Source organism: Cervus canadensis, chromosome 13 (genome assembly GCF_019320065.1).
Source record: "Cervus canadensis isolate Bull #8, Minnesota chromosome 13, ASM1932006v1, whole genome shotgun sequence".
NCBI classification, from domain to species: Eukaryota; Metazoa; Chordata; class Mammalia; order Artiodactyla; family Cervidae; genus Cervus; species Cervus canadensis.
Genome location: NC_057398.1, coordinates 12,612,627 through 12,638,260, shown reverse-complemented (window position 1 = coordinate 12,638,260; position 25,634 = coordinate 12,612,627). Strand labels below are relative to the sequence as shown.

Here is a 25,634-nt window from a genome sequence, read left to right as displayed (position 1 = left end):
ATTTTCACTTCACTGACATTCCTTGTTAGCTATTTCTTCATATCTCTAAGAGAAAAATAAAAGGCAGTTGTTTGAGCACTGGTAAGTCTCTTGATTGACAAAGTTTTTTGTTTTGTTTTGAACAATATCAATATTTAATAAAGGATTGATTGACTTAATTTCAGTATACAGTCATTAAAAGAAGAGAAATAGAAGAAAAGTAGTGGCACATACGTCACCAAATTTGAACAACATCCAGACTTAAACAGCAGTGAGAAGTCTCTTGTTAACAGCAATCTGGAGCCCCAGTTGGGAAGAGGTCCCAACTGTGCATTCACTCCATGGATGAGACTTCAAATTTCAGTTTTGGGGCTCCCGATTATAATCCCAAACTGATATCATCAGTTTGCATGCAAAAATACAGCTCTGATTTTTCTTTAACATTTACAAAGCTATTTGTTTCATCTGGATTTTCTGGATGAAAGTCACCAGATTTTCTGGACCCCAGGGGACTGGCCAGGCCTCTAAGGGCTCAAGAAAATCCAATACCCACTTGCTCTCTTATCTAAAGTGCCTCTTGACTTTCTGGTAACAATTGGTGTGTTTGCAGGCAGGTATGTAGTCCAGGCAGTGTCAGAAGTCAGTCAAAGGTCTGCTCTCTTCTTCATTATAATTTCCCTATCAAAATCAAAACCATGGCCAATTTTCCATTTGGAACTTACTCTTTGCCACTGCAGTGCAGAAGAACAGACTCTGGTACTTCCTGAAGAGAATTCTTAGGATTCATTTCTTAACAGCTTTCATATATATCATACAGCATGGCAACTATGGCCATCATGCTGTAAATTATATCTTAAGTACTTATTTATGTTATCTGTTCTGTTTCTTTATTTAAAATTTGTCTAACTGGATGATAATTGCTTTACAAAGTTGTGTTGGTTTCTGCTGTACAACAAAACAAATCAGGCATAACTATGTGTGTGCGTGTGTGCATATATATATATATATGTATATATATATATATATATCCTCCTTCTTGAGCCTTCCTCCCACCCCCTCTCCCCATACAACTCCTCTAGGTTGTCACAGAGCACCAGACTGGGCCCCCTGCGTTATATAGCAGCTTCCCACTAGCTATCTATTTTACCCAATGGCAGTGCATATATGTTAATGCTACTTTCTCAACTCATCCCACCTTCTTCTCCCACTGTGTCCACAAGTCCCTTCTCTATGTCTGCATCTCCATCCCTTCCCTATAAATAGATTAATCAGTACCATTTTTCAAGGTTCCATATATATATGAATTAATATATGATATTTGTTTATCTCTGTTGACTTCTGTCACTCTGTATAATAGGCTTCAGGTTCATCCACCTCAGTTCAACTCATTAACATTTGCTCCTTTTCATGGCTGAGTAATATTCATTCGTATATATGTACCACAAATTCTTATACATTCATCTGTTGATGAACACTTGGGTTGCTTCCATGTACTGGCTATTGTAAATGGTGCTGCAACAAATATTGGGGTGCAGGTGTATTTTTTTTCCATTTATTTTTATTAGTTGGAGGCTAATTACTTTATAACATTGTAGTGGTTCTTGCCATACATTGACATGAATCAGCCATGGATTTACATGTATTCCCCATCCTGAACCCCTCTTCTGCCTCCCTCCCCACCCCATCCCTCTGGGTCTTCCCAGTGCACCAGCCCTGAGCACTTGTCTCATGCATCCAACCTGGGCTGGTGATCTGTTTCACCCTTGATAATATACATGTTTCGATGCTGTTCTCTCAAAACATCCCACCCTCGCCTTCTCCCACAGAGTCCAAAAGTCTGTTCTGTACATCTGTGTCTCTTTTGCATATAGGTTTATTGTTACCATCTTTCTAAATTCCATATATATGTGTTAGTATACTGTATTGGTCTTTATCTTTCTGGCTTACTTCACTCTGTATAATGGGCTCCAGTTTCATCCATCTCATTAGAACTAATTCAAATGAATTCTTTTTAATGGCTGAGTAATATTCCATGGTGTATATGTACCACAGCTTCCTTATCCATTTTGTCTACTGATGGGTATCTAGGTTGCTTCCATGTCCTGGCTATTATAAACAGTGCTGTGATGAACACTGGGGTGCACTTGTCTCTTTCAGATCTGGTTTCCTCAGTGTGTATGCCCAGGAGTGGGATTGCTGGGTCATATGGCAGTTCTATTTCCAGTTTTTTAAGAAATCTCCACACTGTTTTCCATAGCGGCTGTACTAGGTTGCATTCCCACCAAAAGTGTAAGAGGGTTCTCTTTTCTCCACACCCTCCCCAGCATTGATTGCTTGTAGACTTTTGGATAGCAGCCATCCTGACTGACATGTAATGGTACCTCATTGTGGTTTTGATTTTCATTTCTCTGATAATGAGTGATGTTGAGCATCTTTTCATGTGCTTGTTAGCCATCTGTATGTCTTCTTTGGAGAAATGTCTGTTTAGTTCTTTGTCCCATTTTTTGATTGGGTCATTTATTTTTCTGGAATTGAGCTTCAGGAGTTGCTTGTATATTTTTGAGATTAATCCTTTGTCTATTGCTCCATTTGCTATTGTTTTCTCCCATTCTAAAGGCTGTCTTTCCACCTTGCTTATAGTTTCCTTTGTTGTGCAAAAGCTTTTAAGTTTCATTAGGTCCCATTTGTTTATTTTTGCTTTTATTTCCAATATTCTGGGAGGTGAGTCATAGAGGATCCTGCTGCGATTTATGTCAGAGAGTGTTTTGCCTATGTTCTCCTCTAGGAGTTTTATAGTTTCTGGTCTTACATTTAGATCTTTAATCCATTTTGAGTTTATTTTTGTGTATGGTGTTAGAAAGTGTTATAATTTCATTCTTTTACAAGTGGTTGACCAGTTTTCCCAGCACCATTTGTTAAAGAGGTTGTCTTTTTTCCACTGTATATCCTTGCCTCCTTTGTCGAAGATAAGGTGTCCATAGGTACAGGGATTTATCTCTGGGCTTTCTATTTTGTTTCATTGATCTATATTTCTGTCTTTGTGCCAGTACCATACTGTCTTGATGACTGTGGCTTTGTAGTAGAGCCTGAAGTCAGGCAGGTTGATTCCTCCAGTTCCATTCTTCTTTCTCAAGATTGCTTCGGCTATTCGAGGTTTTTTGTATTTCCATACAAACTGTGAAATTATTTGATCTAGTTCTGTGAAAAATACCGTTGGTAGCTTGATAGGGGTTGCAGTGAATCTATAGATTGCTTTGGGTAGTATATTCATTTTGACAATATTGATTCTTCCAATCCATGAGCATGGTATGTTTCTCCATCTGTTTGTGTCCTCTTTGATTTCTTTCATCAGTGTTTTATAGTTTTCTATGTATAGGTCTTTTGTTTCTTTAGGTAGATATACTCCTAAGTATTTTATTCTTTTTGTTGCAATAGTGAATGGTATTGTTTCCTTAATTTCTCTTTCTGTTTTCTCATTGTTAGTGTATAGAAATGCAAGGGATTTTTGTGTGCTAATTTTATATCCTGCAACTTTACTATATTCATTGATTAGTTCTAGTAATTTTCTGGAAGAGTCTTTAGGGTTTTCTATGTAGAGGATCATGTCATCTGCAAACAGCGAGAGTTTCACTTCTTCTTTTCCTATCTGGATTCCTTTTACTTCTTTTTCTGCTCTGATTGCTGTGGCCAAAACTTCCAAAACTATGTTGAATAGTAGTGGTGAGAGTGGGCACCCTTGTCTTGTTCCTGATTTTAGGGGAAATGCTTTCAATTTTTCACCATTGAGGGTGATGCTTGCTGTGGGTTTGTCATATATAGCTTTTATTATGTTGAGGTATGTTCCTTCTATTCCTGCTTTTTGGAGAGTTTTAATCATAAATGAGTGTTGAATTTTGTCAAAGGCTTTCTCGCATCTATTGAGATAATCATATGGTTTTTATCTTTCAATTTGTTAATGTGGTGTATTACATTGATTGATTTGCAGATATTAAAGAATCCTTGCATTCCTGGGATAAAGCCCACTTGGTCGTGGTGTATGATTTTTTTAATATGTTGTTGGATTCTGTTTGCTAGAATTTTGTTAAGGATTTTTGCATCTATGTTCATCAGTGATATTGGCCTGTAGTTTTCTTTTTTTGTGGCATCCTTGTCTGGTTTTGGTATTAGGGTGATGGTGGCCTCATAGAATGAGTTTAGAAGTTTGCCTTCTTCTGCAATTTTCTGGAAGAGTTTGAGTAAGATAGGTGTTAGCTCTTCTCTAAATTTTTGGTAGAATTCAGCTGTGAAGCCATCTGGTCCTGGGCTTTTGTTTGCTGGAAGATTTCTGATTACAGTTTCAATTTCTGTGCTTGTGATGGGTCTGTTAAGATCTTCTATTTCTTCCTGGTTCAGTTTTGGAAAGTTGTACTTTTCTAAGAATTTGTCCATTTCTTCCAAGTTGTCCATTTTATTGGCATAGAGCTGCTGATAGTAGTCTCTTATGATCCTTTGTATTTCAGAGTTGTCTGTTGTGATCTCTCCATTTTTGTTTCTAATTTTGTTGATTTGGTTCTTCTCCCTTTATTTCTTGATGAATCTGGCTAATGGTCTGTCAATTTTATTTACCTTTTCAAAAAACCAACTTTTAGCTTTGTTGATTTTTGCTATGGTCTCTTTTGTTTCTTTTGCATTTATTTCTGCCCTAATTTTTAAGATTTCTTTCCTTCTACTAACCCTAGGGTTCTTCATTTATTCCTTCTGTAGTTGCTTTAGGTGTAGAATTAGGTTATTTATTTGACTTTTTTCTTGTTTCTTGATGTAAGCCTGTAATGCTATGAACCTTTCCCTTAGCACTGCTTTTTCAGTGTCCCATAGGTTTTGGGTTGTTGTGTTTTCATTTTCATTCATTTCTATGCATATTTTGATTTCTCTTTTGATTTCTTCTGTGATTTGTTGGTTATTCAGAAGCGTGTTATTTAGCCTCCATATGTTTGAATTTTTAACAATTTTTTTCCTGTAATTGAGATCTAATCTTATTGCACTGTGGTCAGAAAAGATGACTGGAATGATCTCAATTTTTTTGAGTTTCCCAAGGCTAGATTTATGGCCCAGGATGTGATCTATTCTGGAGAAGGTTCTGTGTGCGCTTGAGAAAAAGGTGAAATTGATTGTTTTGGGGTGAAATGTCCTATAGATATCAATTAGGTCTAGCTGGTCCATTGTGTCATTTAAAGTGTGTTTCCTTGTTAATTTTCTGTTTAGTTGATCTATCCATAGTTGTGAGTGGGGTATTAAAGTCTCCCACTATTATTGTGTTACTGTTAATTTCACCTTTCATACTCATTAGCATTTGCCTTACATATTGTGGTGCTCCTACATTGAGTTCATACATATTTATAATTGTTTTATCTTCTTGGATTGATCCTTTGATCATTATGTAGTGTCCTTCTTTGTCTCTTTTCACAGCCTTTATTTTAAAGTCTATTTTATCTGATATGAGTATCATGACTCCTGCTTTCTTTTGGTCTCAGTTCACGTGAAATATTTTTTTCCAGCCCTTCACTTTCAGTCTGTATGTGTCCCTTGTTTTGAGGTGGGTCTCTTATAGACAGCATATATAGGGGTCTTGTTTTTGTATCCATTCAGCCAGTCTTTGTCTTTTGGTTGGGGCATTCAACCCATTTATATTTAAGGTAATTATTGATAGTATGTGGCAAGAATACACAGAGGAACTGTACAAAAAAGATCTTCACGACCCAGATAATTGCGATGGTGTGATCACTCACCTAGAGCCAGACATCCTGGAATGTGAAGTCAAGTGGGCCTTAGAAAGCATCACTATGAACAAAGCTGGTGGATGTGATGGAATTCCAGTTGAGCTATTTCAAATCCTGAAAGATGATGCTGTGAAAGTGCTGCACTCAATATGCCAGCAAATTTGGAAAACTCAACAGTGGCCACAGGACTGGAAAAGGTCCGTTTTCATTCCAATCCCTAAGAAAGGCAATCCCAAAGAATGCTCAAACTACCACACAATTGCACTCATCTCACACGCCAGTAAAGTAATGCTCAACATTCTCCAAGCCAGGCTTCAGCAATACGTGAACCATGAGCTTCCAGACGTTCAAGTTGGTTTTAGAAAAGGCAGAGGAACCAGAGCTCAAATTGCCAATATCCACTGGATCATTGAAAAAGCCAGAGAGTTCCAGAAAAACATCTATTTCTGCTTTATTGATTATGCCAAAGCCTTTGACTGTGTGGGTCACAATAAACTGTGGAAAATTCTGAAAGAGATGGGCATACCAGACCACCTGACCTGCCTCTTGAGAAACCTGTATGCAGGTCAGGAAGCAACAGTTAGAACTAGACATGGGACACAGACTGGTTCCAAATCGGAAAAGGAGTATGTCAAGGCTGTATATTGTCACCCTGCTTATTTAACTTATAAGCAGAGTACATCATGAGAAACGCTGGTCTGGATGAAGCACAAGCTGGAATCAAGATTGCTGGGAGAAATATCAATAACCTCAGATATGCAGATGACACCACCCTTATGGCAGAAAGTGAAGAGGAACTAAAAAGCCTCTTGATGAAAGTGAAAGAGGAGAGTGAAAAAGTTGGCTTAAAGTTTAACATTCAGAAAACTAAGATCATGGCATCTCGTCCCATCACCTCATGGGAAATAGATGGGGAGACAGTGGAAACAGTGTCAGACTTTTTTTTTTGGACTCCAAAATCACTGCAGATGGTGACTGCAGCCATGAAATTAAAACACACTTACTCCTTGGAAGGAAAGTTATGATCAAACTAGACAGCATGTTAAAAAGCAGAGACATTACTTTGCCAACAAAGGTCTGTCTGGTCAAGGCTATGGTTTTTCCAGTGGTCATGTATGGATGTGAGAGTTGGACTGTGAAGAAAGCTGAGTGCTGAAAAATTGATGCTTTTGAACTGAGGTGTTGGAGAAGACTCTTGAGAGTCCCTTGGACTGCAGGGAGATGCAACCAGTCCATCCTGAAGGAGATAGGTCCTGGGAGTTCATTGGAAGGACTGATACTGAAGCTGAAACTCCAATACTTTGGCCACCTGATGCGAAGAGTTGACTCATTGGGAAAGATCCTGATGCTGGGAGGGATTGGGGGCAGGAGGAGAAGGTGACGACAGAGGATGAGATGGTTGGATGGCATCACTGACTCGATGGGCATGGTTTGAGTGAACTCTGGGAGTTTGTGATGGACAGGGAGGCCTGGTGTGCTGCAATTCATGAGGTCGCAAAGAGTCGGACACGACTGAGCGACTGAACTATGATCCCGTTGCCATTTACTTTGCTGTTTTGGGTTCACGTTTATACAACCTTTCTTTGTTTCCTGTCTAGAGAAGATCCTTTAGCATTTGTTGAAGAGCTGGCTTGGTGGTGCTGAATTCTCTCGGCTTTTGCTTGTCTGTAAAGCTTTTGAATTTTCCTTCATATCTGAATGAGATCCTTGCTGGGTACAGTATTCTAGGTTGTAGGTTATTCTCTTTCATTACTTTAAGTATGTCCTGCCATTTCCTTCTGGCCTGAAGGGTTCCTATTGATAGATCAGCTGTTATCCTTATGGGAATCCCTTTGTGTGTTATCTGTTGTTTCTCCCTTGCTGCTTTTAATATTTGTTCTTTGTGTTTGATCTTTGTTAATTTGATTAATATGTGTCTTGGGGTGTTTTGCCTTGGGTTTATCCTGTTTAGGACTCTCTGGGTTTCTTGGACCTGTGTGACTTTTCCTTCCTCATTTTAGGGAAGTTTTCAGCTATTATCTCCTCATGTATTTTCCTCATGTAGTATTTTCTCATGGCCTTTCTTTTTGTCTTCTTCTTCTGGGACTCCCATGATTCAAATGTTGGGGCGTTTCACATTGTCCCAGTGGTCCCTGAGGTTGTCCTCATTTCTTTTGATTCTTTTTTCTGTTTTCCTCTCTGTTTCATTTATTTCCACCATTTTATCTTCTACCTAACTTATCCTATCTTCTGTCTCTGTTATTCTACTGTTGGTTCCCTCCAGAGTGTTTTTTATCTCATTTATTGCATTATTCATGCAATAATGAATAATTATTAAGCATTATTATTAAACATTTCTTGCATCTTCTCAATCTTTGTCTCTATTTATCTGTAACTCCATTTTGTTTTCAAGATTTTGGATCATTTTTATTATCATTATTCTAAATTCTTTTTCAAGTAGATTCCCTATCTCCTCCTCTTTCGTTTGACTTGGTGGGCATTTTTCATGTTCCTTTACCTGCTGGGTATTTCTCTGCCTTTTCATCTTGTTTAGATTGTTCTGTCTGGGGTGGCCTTTCTGTATTCTGGTGGTCTGTGGTTCCTTTTTATTGTGGAGGTTTTTCCCAGTGGGTGGGGTTGGACGATTGGCTTGTCAAGGTTTCCTGGTTAGGGAAGCTTGCATCGGAGTTCTGGTGCGTGGAACTGGATTTCTTCTCTCTGGAGTGTAATGGAGTGTCCAGTAGTGAGTTATGAGATGGGTCTATGTGTTAGGTGTGACTTTGGGCAGCCTGTATGTTGACTCTCAGGGCTATGTTCCTGCATTGCTGGAGAATTTGCGTGGTATGTCTTGCTCTGGAACTTATTGGCTCTTGGGTGGTGGTTGGTTTCAGTGTAGGTATGGAGGCTTTTGGATGATCTCTTATTACTTAATGTTCCCTGTAGTCAGGAGTTTTATGGTGTTCTCAGGTTTGGGGCTTAAGTATCCTGCCTCTGGATTTCAGTCTTATTCTTTCAGTAGCCCCCAGACTTCTCCAACTATACAGCACTGATAATAAAACTTCTTGGTTAATGGTGAAAAGATTCTCCACTGTGAGGGACACCCAGAGAGGTTCACAGAGTTACATGAAGAAGAGGAGAGGGAGGAGGGAGATACAGATGACCAGGAGGAGAACAAGGCGGACTCAAGAGGAGAGAGACAGATCTACCCAGTTCTCTGCTCCCTAAGTGTTCTCCGTAGCCCAGAACACCCACAGAGATTCACAGGATTGGATTGAGAAGAGAAGGGGGAGGGAGGAAATAGAGGTGATCTGAGGGAGAAAACGGAGAGTCAAAAGTGGGAGAGAGTAATCAACACATTCCTGAGTAAAAATGGGCAGTGAACATTGGATTCTTAAATGTCCAAAATTGGTATAAAATACTGAAAAACAAAGATTAAAAATCTGGAGTAGAGGTTAGATTCTTAAAAATACAATATTAAAAACAAATACACAAAAAATTTAGGAAATATATATGAAGTTTGGTTTAAAAATAGGGCCTCTTTTTTTATTGCAAGGTTATAGTGAAAGGAAAATGAATGTTAAGCAGTAATAGAGGAGTAATAGAGGACTTTAGAAGAAAATAAGAGAAAAAAAAGAATAAAGAAAAAAATTTTTTAATTTAAAAAATAGTAAAAATATATGAAAGTGAAAGTTAAAGAGTAATAGAGGAGTAATAGGGAATTTTAAAAGAAAATAAAAGAGAAAAATTTTTTTAAAGAAAAGAAAAAAAATTTTTTTTTTAATTAAAAAAAAACAAAGAGTCAAAATATATCTAGGAATTTCTCTGGAGCTGTTGCGAGCAGTGTGGGTTCGGTTCAGTTTCAGATAGCTCCTTGTTCCAGCTACACTTCTCGATATCTATAGGCCCCTTCTGGTGTAGTCGGTATTACCTACAGGGATTTTAATCTGTTGCACCGGTCCCTCCTGAAGCGATTCCCTTTGTTTATTTGGCTTCTGTTTGCTGGTCTCTTCAGTGTCTAATTTCCACCCTGACACAGGCGGGTGGAGGTGGACTCTTCTTCAGGTTCTCTTGTCCAGTCGAGCTGCGGGGAGGGAGGGGCGCTGCAGACAAATGTCACTGCGTGTGTGGGGAGCACTCGCAGTGTCCCGGCCACACTGGGTTTGCCCCGCTCATGGGTGTGTACTTTCCCCGTCTACACTGCTTAGGCTCCAGGCTGCTCTACAGGGAGCGGGCCCTGCGTTGCGCGCGGTTCCAGTTTTCAGGTTCTCCACAAAAGCGCGGACTCGGTTGGGCCTGCGTTTTGTGCTTTCCCTGGCCCGAGCAGCTCAGGCAGCCAGGAGCTTGCCGGGCGCACTCTCCCCAGGTGCGGTGCGCCTTCTCCCCTCCGCGGGCCCAGCCTCGGTTTCCACCGCGCCGGTCCGGTGCGCCTTGTGACTGTTTTGGGGAGCTGGTCTCTAGCCACGACCCTCCCGGGGGATGTCAACCATCCAGAATCTCAAGAAGTCTTTGGTTAGAAACTGGGAACCTGTTTGCAGTGTGGTATGGGGTGCCATCTTTGGGGCCGAGTTTGCCCCTTTCCCCTACCCCCTGCCTCCTGCCTCCAGCGGGGGATGGGCCTGTCCGCTGCCGGCTAGCTCTTCTCTGGAGTTGCTCAGTCCCTTTGTTCTGCGAACGGCAGGCAGTGTGTTCGGCCGGTTAATTCTCTCTTTCTCTCTCGCTATCCCACAGTTTAAGTTGCTATCTCACGGTGGCTCCCTCCGATTGCCCTTAGGGCACTCAGGCCCGGTCTTTACCCTAAGCAATGCCGCCAGCTCCTCTCCATTCCGCCCCTACTTGCTGGTGGCAGATGCGGGCGTCTGGGGTACTTTTCCACTGGGAGTTGCTTTTAGGCATGTAATCTGTGGGTTTTATTTATTTTTCCTCCCAGTCAGGTTGCCCTCCGAGATTTGAAAACTTCCCCCACACCCGCCAGTGAGAGGGTTTCCTGGTGTCTGGAAACTTCCTCTATTATGGCTCCCTTCCCGGGATGGGTCTCTGTCCCTAGTTCTTCTGTCTCTTTTTTCATCTTTTATATTTTGTCCTACCTCCTTTCGAAGACGATGGGCTGCTTTTCTGGGCGCCTGATATCCTTTGCTAGTGATCAGAAGTTGTTTTGTGAAGTTTGCTCAGTGTTCAAATGTTCTTTCGATGAATTTGTAGGGGAGAAAGTGGTCTCCCTGTCCTATTCCTCTGCCATCTTAGCTCCTCCTCTCCAGGTGTGTTTTTGAATTGTGCTTGTCTCAGGGTGTAGTGGGATTGTTGGGTCATCTGGTAGATTTGTTCCTAGTTTTTTTTAAAAGAATCTCCATACTGTTTTCCATAGTGACTGGATCAACTTACATTTCCACCAACAGTGCAAGAGGGTTCTCTTTTCTCCACATCCTCTCCAGAATTTATTGCTTGTAGATATTATGATGATGGACATTCTGACTGGTATGAGGTGATACCTTATCATAGCTTTGATTTGCATTTCTCTAATAATGAGAGATGTTGAGCATCTTTTCATGTGTATATTGGCCAACTGTACGTCTTCTTTGGAGAAGTGTCTTTTCAGGTCTTCTGCCCATTTTTTGATTGGGTTGTTTGTTTTTCTGATATTGAGCTGTATGAGCTGCTAATATATGTTGGAGGTTAATCCTTTATCATTGCTTCATTTGCAATTATTTTCTCCATTCTAAGCTTTATCTTTTCATCTTGTTTATAGTTTGCTGTGCTGTGAAAAAACTTTACTTTTAATTAGGTCCCAATTGTTTATTTTTGTTTTTATTTTCATTAATCTAGGAAGTGGGTCAAAGAGGATTGTGCTGCAATTTATGTCAAAGAGTGTTCTGCCTCTTTTTTTTGAGTTTTTTTAGTTTCTGGCCTTACATTTGTCTTTAATCCATTTTGAGTTTATTTTTGTGTATGGTGTTAGGAAGTATTCTGATTTCATCCTTCTATATGTAACTGTCCAGTTTTCCCACCACCAGTTATTGAAAGGGTTGTATATTCTTGCCTTCTTTGCCCAAGATAAGGTGCCTATAGGTGTGTGGGTTTATCTCAGGCTTTCTATATTGTTCCATTGGTCTATATTTCTGTTTTTGTGCCAGTACCATACTGTCTTTAGGGCCTCCCTCATAGCTCAGTCAGTAAAGAATGTGTCTGCAATGCAGGAGGCCAGGGTTCAATTCCTGGGTCAGGAAGATCCCCTAGAGAAGGAAATGGGAACCCATTCCAGTATTCTTGCTTGGAGCATCCCATGGACAGAGGAGCCTGGCAGGCTACAGTCTATAGTGGCAAAGAGTCGCACATGACTGAAGTGACTTAACATGCATGCATCCATAGTTTTCTGCATACAGATCTTTTGTCTGTTTAGGTAGATTTATTCCTAGGTACTTTATTCTTTTTGTTACAATGTTGAATGGAATTGTTTCCTTAATTTCTCTTTCTGATTTTTCATTGGTCATGTATAGGAATGCAAGGGATTTCTGTGTATTAATTTTGTATCCTGCAACTTTACTAATTCATTGATTAGTTCTAGTAATTTTCTGGTGGCATCTTAAGGGTTTTTTATGTATAGTGTCATGTCATCTACAAACAGTGAGAGTTTTACTTCTTTTCAAATCTGGATTCCTTGTATTTCTTTTTCTTCTCTGATTGTCATGGCTAGGACTTCCAAAACTATATTGAATAATAATGGTGAGAGTGGGCACCCTTGTCTTGTTTCTGATCTTAAATGTTTTTAGTTTTTCACCATTGAGAATAATGTTTGCTGTGGGTTTGTCATATATGGGCTTTAATATGTTGAAGTAGGTTCCTTATATGCCCATTTTCTGGAGAGATTTTTTAACATAAATGGGTGTTGAATTTTGTCAAAAGCTTTCTCTGCATATATGGAGATGATCATATGGTTTTTAATCTTTAATTTTGTTAATTTGGTGTATCACATTGATTGATTTGCATATATTGAAGAATTCTTGCATCCCTGGGATAAACTCCACTTGATTTTAGTGTATGATTCTTTTAATGTGTTATTTGATTCTGTCTGCTAGAATTTTGCTGAGAATTTTTACAAATATGTTCAAGAATGATATTGGTCTGTAATTATTTTGTGTGTAGTAACCTTTTCTTATTTTGGTATCAGGGTGGTGGTGGCCTTGTAAAATGAGTTTGGGAGCTTTCCCACCCTCTGCAATTTTTTGGAAGAGTGGCCATGGACAGTCTTAAGTCTCTATGTACACATATATTCATTTTCTTAGGTAAGTAGCTGGAAGTAGAATTGCTGGATCACGCCAAAGAATTGATGCTTTTGAACTGTGGTGCTGGAGAAGACTCTTGAGAGTCCCTTGGACTGCAAGGAGATCCAAGTCCATCCTAAATGAGATTAGTCCTGGGTGTTCATTTGTAGGACTGATGTTGAAGCTGAAATTCCAATACTTTGGCCACCTGATGCAGAGAGCTGAGTCATTGGAAAAGACCCTGATGCTGGGAAAGAGTGAGGGCGGGAGGAGAAGGGGACGACAGACAATAAGATGGTTGGATAGCATCACTGACTCAATGGACATGGATTTGGGTGGACTCCAGGAGTTGGTGATGGACAGGGAGGCCCGGCGTGCTGCAGTTCATGGGGTCGCAAAGAGTTGGACATGACTGAGTGACTGAACTGAACTGAAGGATATGTTTAACTTTATATAAACTGCCAGAGTGGCTTCCAAAATGTCTATAATCTTTTACACTGTCATCAATAATTTATGAGAGTTTCATTTATCCCAGAACAAAGCTTTCATGCTACCCCTTTATAGCTATAGCTACCCATCCCACCATCCCTAATCCGGTACCAACTAATAAATTCTCCATCCCTATACTTTTGTTAGTTAAAAAATGTTATATAAATAGACTCATACCATAGGTAACTTTTAAAGACTGGTTCTTTTTACACTCAGTATAATTCCCTTGAGTTTCATCCAATTTATTATGTGTATCAATAGTTTCATTTGTTTGTTTTGTGTAGTACTCCATGGTACAGATACACCACAGTTTGCCCCATTTTATTTAACCATTAACCTATTAAAGGACACTTGGATAATTTCCAACTTTTTGGCTATTTTTGTGTTGAACAGATTTTTGCATGAATATAAGTTTTATTTTTCTAGTGTAAATACCCAAGAGATCATTGGCTAGATTATATCATATGGTAGGAAAAATAATGGCCCTCCAAAGATGTCCAGGCCCAATCCTTAGAATCTGTGAATATGTTGCCTTATGTGGTGAAAGGGACTTTGTATATGTACATATATATTGAGGATAACTTCCTTGATTATCTTCATGGGCTCAAAACAATCATAAGGGCCTTAATGAGAAAGAGGCAAAAAGGTCAGAGTCACAGATATTTGAAGATGCTACCCTGCTGGCTTTGAAGATGAAAAGACATGAGCCAAGGAATTGCAAGTGGCTTCTAGAAGCTGGAAAAGGTGAAGAATAGCTTCTTCCCTAGAGCTTCCAGAAGAAACACAGTGCTGCTCACAGTTTGATTTTAACTCATAAGATCTATTCTTACTTCTGACCTCTGAAACTATAGGTAATGAATTTGTGTTGTTTTCAGCTAGTAAGTTTGTGGTAATTTGTTAACAGCTTAAATATAAAGCTAATACATATTATAAATGAATTTTTTGTTGTAGAAGGAACTCCCAAACTATTTTCCAAAGTGAACAAGTGTGGGGGGTAGTAGACGTGGAGGGAGGGTAGTAGACGTGACTGATATAGGCAGGGATAGATCACTAAGTCTCATAGGACAGGTTAAGGAGTTTAGATTTATCCATTGTGGAATAGGAAATCACCAGAAGATTTCCTTGGAAGAAAAGCTATGATCAACTTAGACAGAATATTATAAATCAGAGACATCACTTTGCCAACAAAGGTCCGTCTAGTCAAAGTTATAGTTTTTCCAGTAGTCATGTATGGATGTGAGAGCTGGACTATAAAGAAAGCTGAGCACCGAAGAATTGATGCTTTTGAACTGTGGTGTTGGAGAAGATTCTTGAGAGTCCCTTGGACTGCAAGGAGATTCAACCAGTCTATCCTAAAGGAAATCAGTCCAGAATATTCATTGGAAGGACAAATGCTGATGCTGAAGCTGAAGCTCCAATACTTTGGCCACCTGATGCGAAGAACTGACTCATTAAAAAAGACCCTGATGCTGGAAAAGATTGAAGGCGGGAGAAGGGGATGACGGAGGATGAGATGGTTGGATAGCATCACTGACTCAATGGACATGAGTTTGAGTAAGCTCCAAGAGTTGGTGATGCACAGGGAAGCCTGGCGTGCTGCAGTCCATGGGGTCACAAAGAACTGGACACGACCGAGTGACTGAACTGAACTGAATTGAGAAGATTTCAAACAAGGGAAGTGGCACAATATGATTTATGTCTGAAAATAATCACTCTCATTGCTACGACAGTGATTTTTGGAATGTGGCAAGAATAGAGAACACCAATTAAGAGATTACTACATCAATTAGGTTGATTGCGATGGAGTTGGATGAAAAGTGACAGATTTAAGATTTGTGTGTGGGAATATAGTCAGCAGAATTGCTGCTGGACTGGCTATGAGTGTAAAGGAAAGAGATGCTTTTGCTTAAAAACTAGGCAATAGTGGTGTCTTTAATATTGAATGATTATTATTTGGAGTATGTGGTGCTGAAAGGGCAGAGATATAAAATATACCACTAAATATATGAATTTGAGTTGTTAATTGACAGAGGTTGGTTCTAGAAACAAATCTGAGAGTGATTAATTAGTATCAGCTTACAAACTTGGATGGGATTAACCTGGAAGAGTATAGGTAAAGAAGAGAAAAAAGGTATCAGGACACTTTAATGTTATAGTGATGATAAGGGTTTCCCAGGTGGCTCAGAGGTAAAGAATCCACTAGCCAATGCAGGAAATGCAGGTTCAATCCCTGGTCAGGAAGATCCCTTGGAAGAGGAAATGGCAACCCACTCCAATATTGTTGCCTGGGAAATCCCATGGACAGAGGAGCCTGGAGGGCTACTGTTCATGGGGTTGCAGAGAATCAGACACAACTGAGTGACTGAGCACACACACACACCACACACAATGTATGAAGAGCTTTAAAAATAAACCACCCAATAGTAACTCTTTATGGAAGGGGAGAAAGATGAGGAGAGTATCCAACCATGAAGCCAATAAAAAAATCTTTCAGTAAAGACGCTACAGACATTTGTGTTGAATGCTACTGAGAAGTCAAATAATCTGTTTATGGCTGAAATTAAGCTGTGTCAGTTACATACAATGGAGAGTAGACCAAGAAATGAGGGAATGAGTCTAAAGATGGACAATGGAATCTGAGTTAGATGCACAAGGAAGGAAATGAGGAAATAGGAGGTGAAAGATAGTGATAAGGTTTGGTGAATCAATAGGTTCAGTGAAGCTGAAGTTAGATGTTAGAGCATGAGTACTAAAATATGTGAGCTGCAAGTGTTGGTAGTAAAAGATGATTGAAATGAAGAAATTGGAAATGGTACAGTAATTAATGATGAGATCAAGGTTTGTGTGATCATAGGAAATATGGAAGAAGGCAACACTAGAATGGAAGACAAGAGACCCCAGGCAGGATGTTAAACATGTAGTCCATGTGGACATTGAAACTATCAAGATGTCAAGAGTAGGGAAGGACAGAGCCAGTGAACCTGGCATCAATGATTTACCCAACTGAACTTAATCTCTCTTTTCAACTTCCTTTTAAATTCCATACCTCCTTAGCAGCTTTGCCTTATTCTTTGCCTTCTGTGTACTTTTTTTCCTACTTCTAAGATTAGGCAATGAAAATAAGTTTGTTTCTATCTCTCTTCTATAGGACAAAGCCCCCATTTTCTAATACAGTGTTTCCATGTATGAGAGATTATAAATAGTGACCTTAAGACCTCTATATGATGAAGGGCAGAACCATTTCACTAAGAACCAGTCCGGTTTGGAAGAGACAGGAGAACCATGCATTAGAGAAATCATCATATGACAAAGATATACAGAAACAGTCAAAATTTATTTTAGAAGAGGTTTTCAATTTTTAAATAATACAAAAATAAACAGCTATTTGTTTCAACACTTACAGTTTACATAAATTAATTTAATCATACATAGTCTGAGGCACCAAAACACTCACATATTCCAAATTCCCAGATTCAGTCATTCAGATATTAACAAATCAGTTTTTTTAAAAAATCAACGAAGGTAACAGTTTTTTAATACAAGCTCTTCTACTATTGACTCTTTCTTAACCATAAATCATTTAAACATAAAATCTTGAAAGTTCCCCTGAGTTATTTCTCTTTAATGAAATTTCATTTTTCTCCCTCTGCCTAACAGGCATACTTTTTCAATTATTTACATAAATACTGATTTTCAGTGCATGATTTAAAAATATTAAGACCCACAGTGCTTTGTAAAGAATGTTTCTCCAGAAAGTTAGGGGTGAATGAATTAATGAAACATCTGCAAGTCCTTCAAAAATGTATACACTGTCAGTGTTATGGCACATCCAGGGTAATGAGACAGCGTTCTCTGTGGCTGGTGAATAGGTAAACCTTAAAGACGAATTCCAGCTTTACGTCTCAATATACCAGAGTTGGGTTCCTAACATGTTTTCACAAATCTTAATCCAAACATTTATCTTATAGTAATAATTCAGAGAGGTAATCCTAAAAGATACATTGATTCTGACATAATGCCAAAAAACCCACCATGCAGCCTTAAACCCAGTTTATAATAGTCATCCTAAGAAGACATAATAGCCCTCAATAAATTAAATTAATATACAGTACCAGAAAATGTCAACTGACAATGAGATGTGGAAAAGAAACATTGTCTTCCTGGGAACTATTCGGCAATGATTTGCTTTTAAATGAGGAAAGACATTAATCAGAATAGGAATACTTTTTGGTGTCAAGAACTCCCTAGGGCTCTAAGGTATTGGGCTCTTTATTAGGTTATAGTTTATTTGTAGAGTTCTCTGCCTTTCACTTAAAATGAATGTATACCTTTTTGTAAAGGCCTTTTGTAGTAGTTCTGAGCTGAGGTTTTCCTGAAAACTTGCATAAGTTCAGGTAAGAAAGTAGAGGCAGAGTCCAAAAAACACACACTCAGACCTTAAAACCAGGAAAACAAAATAGATGAAGTAAACTGATCTGAAAATGGCTAAAAGAAGACCATTAAAGGACCAGTGAGTAGACAGCTGTTTCTCATGCATCATAGGAGACACCCTGGAAATATTGATAGTGTCAAAATGTGCAGCATTTTGTCATCTTGCAACAGCATTTAAGTGTTCAAACTTAGCTTTTGTTCTTATTATAAGCTGAAATTCAAGTAAAAAGATGTCATACTCATCTCCCATTGGATTGTACAGAAGAATGAAAACTGCTTTCCCCTTTAACTTGAAGAAACTTTGACATCTTTAAAATCAACATGAAAATCTTCACAAGTATGACCCCCTTTTCTCCTTAACAGAAGATGTTAAGTAACACAAGGAGTTTCATATAAATATTAAATAATTAAGTTAAAAGAAACAGTTCATATAAATAAATAAATACGATCACTAGGCTTCTACAGTTCAGTTGAACGTTCCTTTAGGAGGACTGTGGGGTTGATATCATCTAGTCCAGAGTGGGAAGAGCTTGCATTAATGGTGACTGTTTTGGTGAGGTGCGCGTCTTGAACACTGAATGAGGTAAAAGGACAGCCTTTCACGTTACTGCAGATGAGAGACTGAATTGAGGCAGTGTTGATGATTTTAAAACCTACTTCTCCACCAAAAGTGCTAGGCTTCCAGTACTCAGGAGAACATATAGGATTACCCATAAGTCCTTTCAGGGAGAATGGTGCTCCAGCTTCTACCATGGTCTCCCCAAAGATGGCGTCTGGACGAGGCTTCTCTACCAGAAGGGCGGGATACAGCTCCATGGCATCTATGTCTCCGTAGAGCGCTTCTAACTCTGCAGCCATTTCCTTCTCTCCTGTGAGGGTGACGAGGACAAAGATACAACCAATGTCAACCTTTTGACAAAATGAAGAGTTTTACCCCTTCGCTCAATTGGCTTTCAACTTCTCTGTTTCCATTTGCCCCTTGACTCTTTGAAGAAGTTTAGAAACTGTTTCTCACCTGTAAGTTCCTCAAATGATTCATAGGGCTTCAGCAGAAAACGTTTGCGATACTCATTAAAAGACTGGTATTTCATCTGTCTGCTCTGGTCAATTGAAGCCTTTGATACTTTCTCTACTGCGACTGGAAGATTCCTACCGCCAGCAACCTGTGGAATATGAATTAAATTGTAGAACACAATTAACTGAATTTTAGGCATATGTAAGATTTTTTTTTTTTCTTTTCTTTTTTTGGCCATGCCAAGTGGCCTGTGCGATTTTAGTTCCCTGACCAGGGACTGAACCCAGCCCCTCAGCAGTGAGAGCAAGAAATTCTAACCACTGCACCACCAGGGAATTCCCAAGATTTCTATTTGAAAAACATCCCTTGAGTGCCAAGTAGGTAAACTGATGCTACCAGTCGAGACCTAAACTGTAAGTTTGGAATATTTATAGATAATTTCTATATCTAGATTATAATGGTAACATTATATTATAATCAAGATCATATAATATTAAATATATATATTACATATCCTTATTTCAAGGAAAGATTACTAGCAATAACTAATCTTTCAGTAAGTTTAAGAAAAATCTTTCCTGCAGCAGACATTCTAGTTACCGACTAGTCCTTTGTTTTGTTTTTCACTAATAATGCTTACCCTGCCAGCATTTTGCCTGGTGAAAGATTCAACAAACTGAGTGACACCATGTTCCAGTAAGATAGAATTGTTATAGATAAACTGCTGATAGTTGTACTCCTGGCCATCAATCCGAAAGACGTCAGGCAGAAGGGGATGCCAGTGGTAGAGCGTGTTAAACTCAGCAGCAATACGGTTTTGGTACTGGAACTGTTGGTTGAAAAGCAGCTCTGGGTCAAACTTCAGTTTGAAGTGATAGCCACTCAAGTGCTGTACGTAGTCTTCAATCACAATCTTAATAGTTTCTCCTACGGGCACAAAATAAAAAATTGAAAACATGAATTCTTTCTGCTCACAAATGTTCAAGCAACTGAAATGCAACTGGTCATTTGGCATTCCTATCTAGATTTTCTTTTCCACCATCGAAAGGTAGATGTCTGACCAATCCAGCTGAAGGACTGAATGAATATGGAGCAGGTGATTGTACACACATGACACTCCCCCAGAATTACATTCCTCCCAAGCAAAGGAAACAAGTTCGTTTTCTTTGAGGAAGAGGGTTTTCTTTAAGTGATTTGCTCTTCTTGCTTACCTATCAGGATTAGCCTGCTTGTCTGGAACAACTGCTCATCGCCCCATTCTGGATGCTCTTGTTTAAGCACATCACACACTCTGTTGTGTTCCCGCAGCCAAATGGTGGCATACATCATCAGACCAGGCACCAGACCAAAGACCTCCTGGCCCACAGCAAACTTCAAGTGTTCAGGAACATGAGGTGGGTAGATCATTTCGACCTGAGTATCTTTGACTGTGGGAGGATACATCTCTCCATTAATCATCTAAAAAATAACAGTAAGAAGAGGTAAGAAACAAATTTTCATCATTAGAGATTTGGAACATAGGTAGGTGGTAAGTCATAAGGAATTCTTAATATTTAAATGGAACAAACCTGATATTTCATTTTTCCATCCTTGAAAAGGCGTAGCTTATGCTGTCTCTCTAAAGATTCACCATAAATGTGACTTAAGTCCACCTAGAAGATTATGGAAAATTTTTTATTTGCTACTGAAGTTGTTCTTACGTAAAATGCCTAGGATGTATTTATTATTAAATAATGTGATGATTTAGTTTGCTTTAAAATTTTTCAGTAACACATTTTTTTTCACAGCCACAAAATAATAAATTAACTTGTTTATCCACTAAAAATAACCTCATAGCATATAAACCTAAATGTCTCCTATTAGTGTCTCATATGGAGCCTGTATCAGAAATTTTCACTCTAATTATATGATATTTCTTTTAAAAAGCAGCAGAAAATGTTTTGATATAAAATACTTATTAATTGAAGCTATGTCACTGAAACCCAAGAAATAATAATGCTGCAAAAATCTTACCTTGTAATATTTAAGGCAGCATAATCAAGGTAACAAATTTTTTTGAAGACAACTTTTTTTGCAGATCCAATATTTTAAACTAAAAATATGAGTCAAACTACAAATAATAATCTGTATATATGTATGTAAGTATGTGTGTGTGTATTTTTTTATTCAATCAGTGAGATAAAATGGAAACTCCATTAAGGTTTTTACACATAGAACTTGATTTGCTACAAATTCTCATTTAACTCTGTCTTACCCCATGGTTCTTTCCCTTAGTGAAAGCTGGTCCTCGTTCAAAATCTGTCTTGAAAAACTGATGGGTGAAGTGCTGGGCAAAGAATGCAAACATCATATTTGTGCCTTGGGGATCAGGAATGAACTTTCTTCTTAGAAGTACTTTTTTCACAACTTCTTTTGAATCAGGGAGCTCTTTCCTCCCTATAAAAAATTAGAAAGCCAAAATAAGAACCCATCTATTTCTTTAAGGAAGCAGAGAGTGAACTGTCAATTTATCAGGGTCTTCTTCACTTACAGGAAAAATACAGCTTTGAACAGGATCGTAATATTAATGGAAGTTCTAAGATACAGGGGAACAACCTCTTACTGAATAATCTTTAACTAGTATTAATTCAGTTTTAATGAAAGAATTTGAGAACATATGACATTATACCAAAATGTCTGGGCTTCCCTGGTGGCTCAGATGGTAAAGAATCTGCCTGCAATGCAGAAGACCTGGATTTGATGCCTAGGTTAGGAAGATTCCCCTGGAGAAAAGAATGGCGGTACTCTTGCCTGGAGAATTCCATGGACATAGAAGCCTGGCTGGCCACAGTCCATGGAGTCACAGAGTTGGACTCAATTGAGTGACTAACATTTTCACTTTTTCATACCAAAATGCCTATTTGCTTCCATGGAATAGTTTACATGGACTCACAATTTCAAAAAATATCCAGAGATATCCATAAGAAGGGAAAAAATGGTTTTATTAACAAATAATCATAGTTTGGGGCCAAATTTTCTAGGTATCAATCCAACCCCAGTTACAGTTAATACAACTCTGTCTCCTCTCACTCACCTTTCACACCCATGGGTGTTGGGCAGTCATCGGGCACAGGAGGAAGAGCTCTGGTGTAATAGGACAGGTTAGAAAAGGCTTCCCAGCTTTTATAGCTGTAGTGCACATTATAAGTTGGCGGACTGTCAATCAAATGTGATCTCGCTGAAATTTTAGAGGAAAAAAAATGTTATTTGTTTCCATCCACAAGGCAAATTAATGCTCATTTTTATTGTATAATGTACAAAGTGGCACTAGAATAAATTTAATTTAATTAATACAAAGATATTCTATTTTAAAGCAATCATACTTTAAAGCCTGCTACTGGTGCTCAAAAAAGAGGAAAGAATGATGCATTAAAAGGTGTCTTTGATAAAGCATGTATTCTTTACAGGAGATGTTTTGGTCTAGCCATTTTGATTTTGTTCAAATAACCATCCACTTATTGTTCAAGAGGCCCATGAGCAAAATGTCTGGGCCTGACACTCACTTTAGAAATAAAGGTTATTTTCTTGCTGACCCCATTCCAAATTATTCATTTATTTTAATGGGTGCAATTCTGTGCCCCATGGCCACTCAATAAACAACTGGACCACGCTTCCTTCACAAACTGTCAAGAACAATGAAGGTCAGCAGAGGTATGCAGTATTTTAAATAGTATTCTGCCTGTGGGACAGAACTTTAGAAACTTCAAGGGATTCAGATATCAATATTTTTGGCCATTAAGATAGTAGGCAAACTAAAATGGTATATTTAAACACATTTTGAATTAAGTTTAAAAATCTAAAATTTGTAAAGTACATTTTTCTTTGAGGCAGCTGAGAACCCTAGAAAGTGATTTGTACTTACAGGTCAACACATATCTCATAATCATATTTCGCAGGAAGGAGATATTATTGACAATGTTCCAGACTCCCTTGAAGTGGGTAAGTATGTAGTGCACTGTGTTGGGAGTGGGTTTCAGGAGTAATTTTATTCTCGTCAGAAATTCAGCTGCAATGAGAGGAAAAAGAAATTAACGGGACACATTATGACACAATTCTGTAAAATGATAACTGTATATATCCCATTCCAAATGAGGGCACTCAACAACAAACTTACGTGTGGTACAGTTTTCACCATAGAATCCTGTTCGGGTACAGTCACATTTATATTGGTCAAATCCTACACTCATACATACACCTCGATTCTGGCATGGATGGGAACAGCAAGGATTTGCTACAAAAACAATAAAGACAGTGAATAAATAATTCTTCAGTGTCAATCTTGACTTAAGCATTTAATTGCTTTACTTACTATGAGTCAACTTCACAATAAAAAATTCAAGAAATATACAGGTAGTCATGGGAAAACTTTTTTTTTGACTTGCCTCACAGAATGGTTATAATGTAGGAATACCAACTTCCTTTTCTAAATAAAGGTAACAGAATATTCCATCAGGGAAATCATGTTGCTAAATTTTTCTTAGGAACTTTAAAGATGCTCAAATTAGCCTTTAGAAGAGGCTCAAAGTAGGACTTTCAAAACTAAAGTGAATAGATCTAGTGTTTTAATCAAACTTGGGTTTTTTTTTTTTTCTTCTTTCTTCTCTGTCATAAAGCTGGAGAAAGATCTGGAGGAAGGACATTCTAAGTTGAGAGGAAAACAAGTGCAAAGGCCTTGAGGCATGCCTGACAACCGGAGAGGCAGAGGTGGAAGCTAAATTCAGAAAAGGTGAAGGCAGATCCTGTGGTTTTTATGGGAACTTGGGTTTTAGTCCACGTGTCAGGGGAGATCATTGAATGATTTACAGTATTAAGGTGGCATGACTTAATTTACATTAAAAAAAAAACAACGACAAAAACAAACTATAGAGAAATTTGCAAAGTAAGAACAGCTTGCTTTTAAGCTATTCTGTTTATCTTAAAAAACAATCTGGGCTTCCCTGGGACGGGAAAGCACTAACTAGGGAAGTTGTATAATACAATTATTTTCATTCAATAACAGGTGGTACACAAAAGCATCTCACATATATTGATCAGATCTTCTTGTCTTATAATGACAACCTGCAAATTAGTATCCCAGTTCCTATTTAGCAGATGAGTAAATATGGGTTCAATAACGGGCCCATGAAGATCAGAGCTGAGGGCAAAGCGGGGCTATCCGTCCAGTTTGTTTGGACTCGAGTGGTCCGGACTCGGCCTCTGAATTCTGGGAGTATTTAGAATACCTGGAATTCCCGGGAGAAGTCTGAGCAGAAACTCAGCCCGGGTGGACGGAGCCGCGGGTCCCGGGCGCGGGCGCCAGGTACTACTCACCTGCACCGCAGAGCGCCGCGGCGGCGCAGAGCAGCAGGGCTCGGGCGAGCATCTCGGCTGCGGGCGGGGCGCGGGGCCGGCGGAGGCGTAGAGGTGCGCGGATCGCGGCTGCGGGGCCGGAGGAGGCGCTGTGCGGAGTTCCGGGGCGTCCTCTGACGCTCGCTGCGAGTCCTTTGACAACTGGAAGCTAACGGAGAGGACCTTCCTTTTATGCGTGAAATAGCCCACGTGATGGCATGACTGTTTCTTTCCGCCTTTCCTTCCCCCCTTCCAAAAATTTTCCCCCTCTTTCTACTTAAACAATTGCGTAAGACCCGGGTGGGGGTAGGATTTCTTTTCTTTTTTTTAGCTACGCAAACTAGAAAATCGGAAACTTGGGGAGTCGCGCTTGGCTTCCCTAAGGTGGGTGCAAAGCGGATCGCCCCCTCCCAGTTCCGACCTTCCAGCGCCTCTCGGCCGGTTTCTCCGCCGCTGGCGCCGGGCTTCGCGCCAGACTCCTTTCCTTCTGTCGCGGTTTGGACCGAGGCTTCCGAGAGGGGGTCCGAGGTAGATCTTCTGGGTGGGGGCGGGGGTGGGGAGGGCGGCCTCCGGGCTTCCTCTCCGGGAATCGATCAGGGGCCTGGGAGGTTCCGGAGAGCAGGGAATCCCCTCGCGCGCCCCCGGCCCCACCCCCCACGTCTGGTCCCTCGGCTTTTGGGGGCCGAGGAAGTCCCAGTCTGGAGAGACTGGGGAGAATCGGGCCAAGAAACGCTGACATGTTCTACTCATGTCGTGTATTTCAGATGTGTACGGATTTCGGTGACTACTCTTAACCTCGTGTAGATGTACGCACATACAAAGCTTTAATTTTAAAAAAAAATTTTTTTAACCGACCGAATGAACTGTAATAGCTGTCGTCAGTGTACGTACCTGTAGGGTTCTTTTTGTAGCGAAGTTGTTTTCAACATAAAAAATACTGTTCAAGCCACCACCCGGACGTTGCTTCCTGGGGAGAGGAAATAAAGGTAAATTCCTCCCCTCAAAACTGACCCTGAGCACTCTTCCTGTAAATGGTCAATCTGAGATTGAGGGGTCACCGCTGTAAGCTTCCCTCTCCTCCCGTGAACAGCAGAAGCGGAGATGACCGGGATGTTTAAGGATGCTCACCGTCCAAAAGATCTGCTCTAATGCATTTCTTTCTCTGCAGCATGATTTTCACTGTTTTGGTCACCACTTCACAGGAGATGCCAGTTGAAGGAAGTAGATTTTTAAAGCTTGCTTTGTGTGTGTGTTTTCTGCCTACTTCTCTAGGATGATGAATTGTGACAAAGATTAAAGTACAACATTACATTTACTTTTCGGTTGTCTGGGTTTATTAGGGCCAGTTTTCTAGTCTCATTT

At 39.5% G+C, this 25,634-nt stretch overlaps 1 protein-coding gene across 1 annotated transcript; it reads right to left on the bottom strand.

Annotated features, from left to right (window-relative positions):
- Window positions 1-16,774: 16,774 nt before the first annotated feature.
- On the bottom strand, window positions 16,775-25,178 carry PTGS2 (prostaglandin-endoperoxide synthase 2). Its single transcript, XM_043485841.1, has 11 exons — window positions 25,164-25,178; window positions 24,255-24,441; window positions 23,059-23,175; window positions 22,807-22,950; window positions 21,979-22,122; window positions 21,160-21,341; window positions 20,474-20,557; window positions 20,117-20,363; window positions 19,546-19,832; window positions 18,906-19,053; window positions 16,775-18,759 (listed from the first exon to the last, which is right to left on the bottom strand). The coding sequence occupies exons 2-11, from the start codon at window positions 24,304-24,306 to the stop codon at window positions 18,350-18,352; spliced, it is 1,815 nt and encodes a 604-aa protein (XP_043341776.1). The 5' UTR covers window positions 24,307-24,441; window positions 25,164-25,178; the 3' UTR covers window positions 16,775-18,349.
- Between the last annotated feature and the right edge of the window lie 456 nt (window positions 25,179-25,634).

Excerpts from the sequence above, each read along its gene's own strand:
- PTGS2 (XM_043485841.1), bottom strand. The coding sequence starts at position 24,306 with ATGCTCGCCCGAGCCCTGCTGCTCTGCGCCGCCGCGGCGCTCTGCGGT. Across the intron at positions 19,833-20,116 it reads AAGCAGGCTAATCCTGATAG|GAGAAACTATTAAGATTGTG; the intron begins GTAAGCAAGAAG and ends TTGTGCCCGTAG. Across the intron at positions 18,760-18,905 it reads ATCATTTGAGGAACTTACAG|GAGAGAAGGAAATGGCTGCA; the intron begins GTGAGAAACAGT and ends TCACCCTCACAG.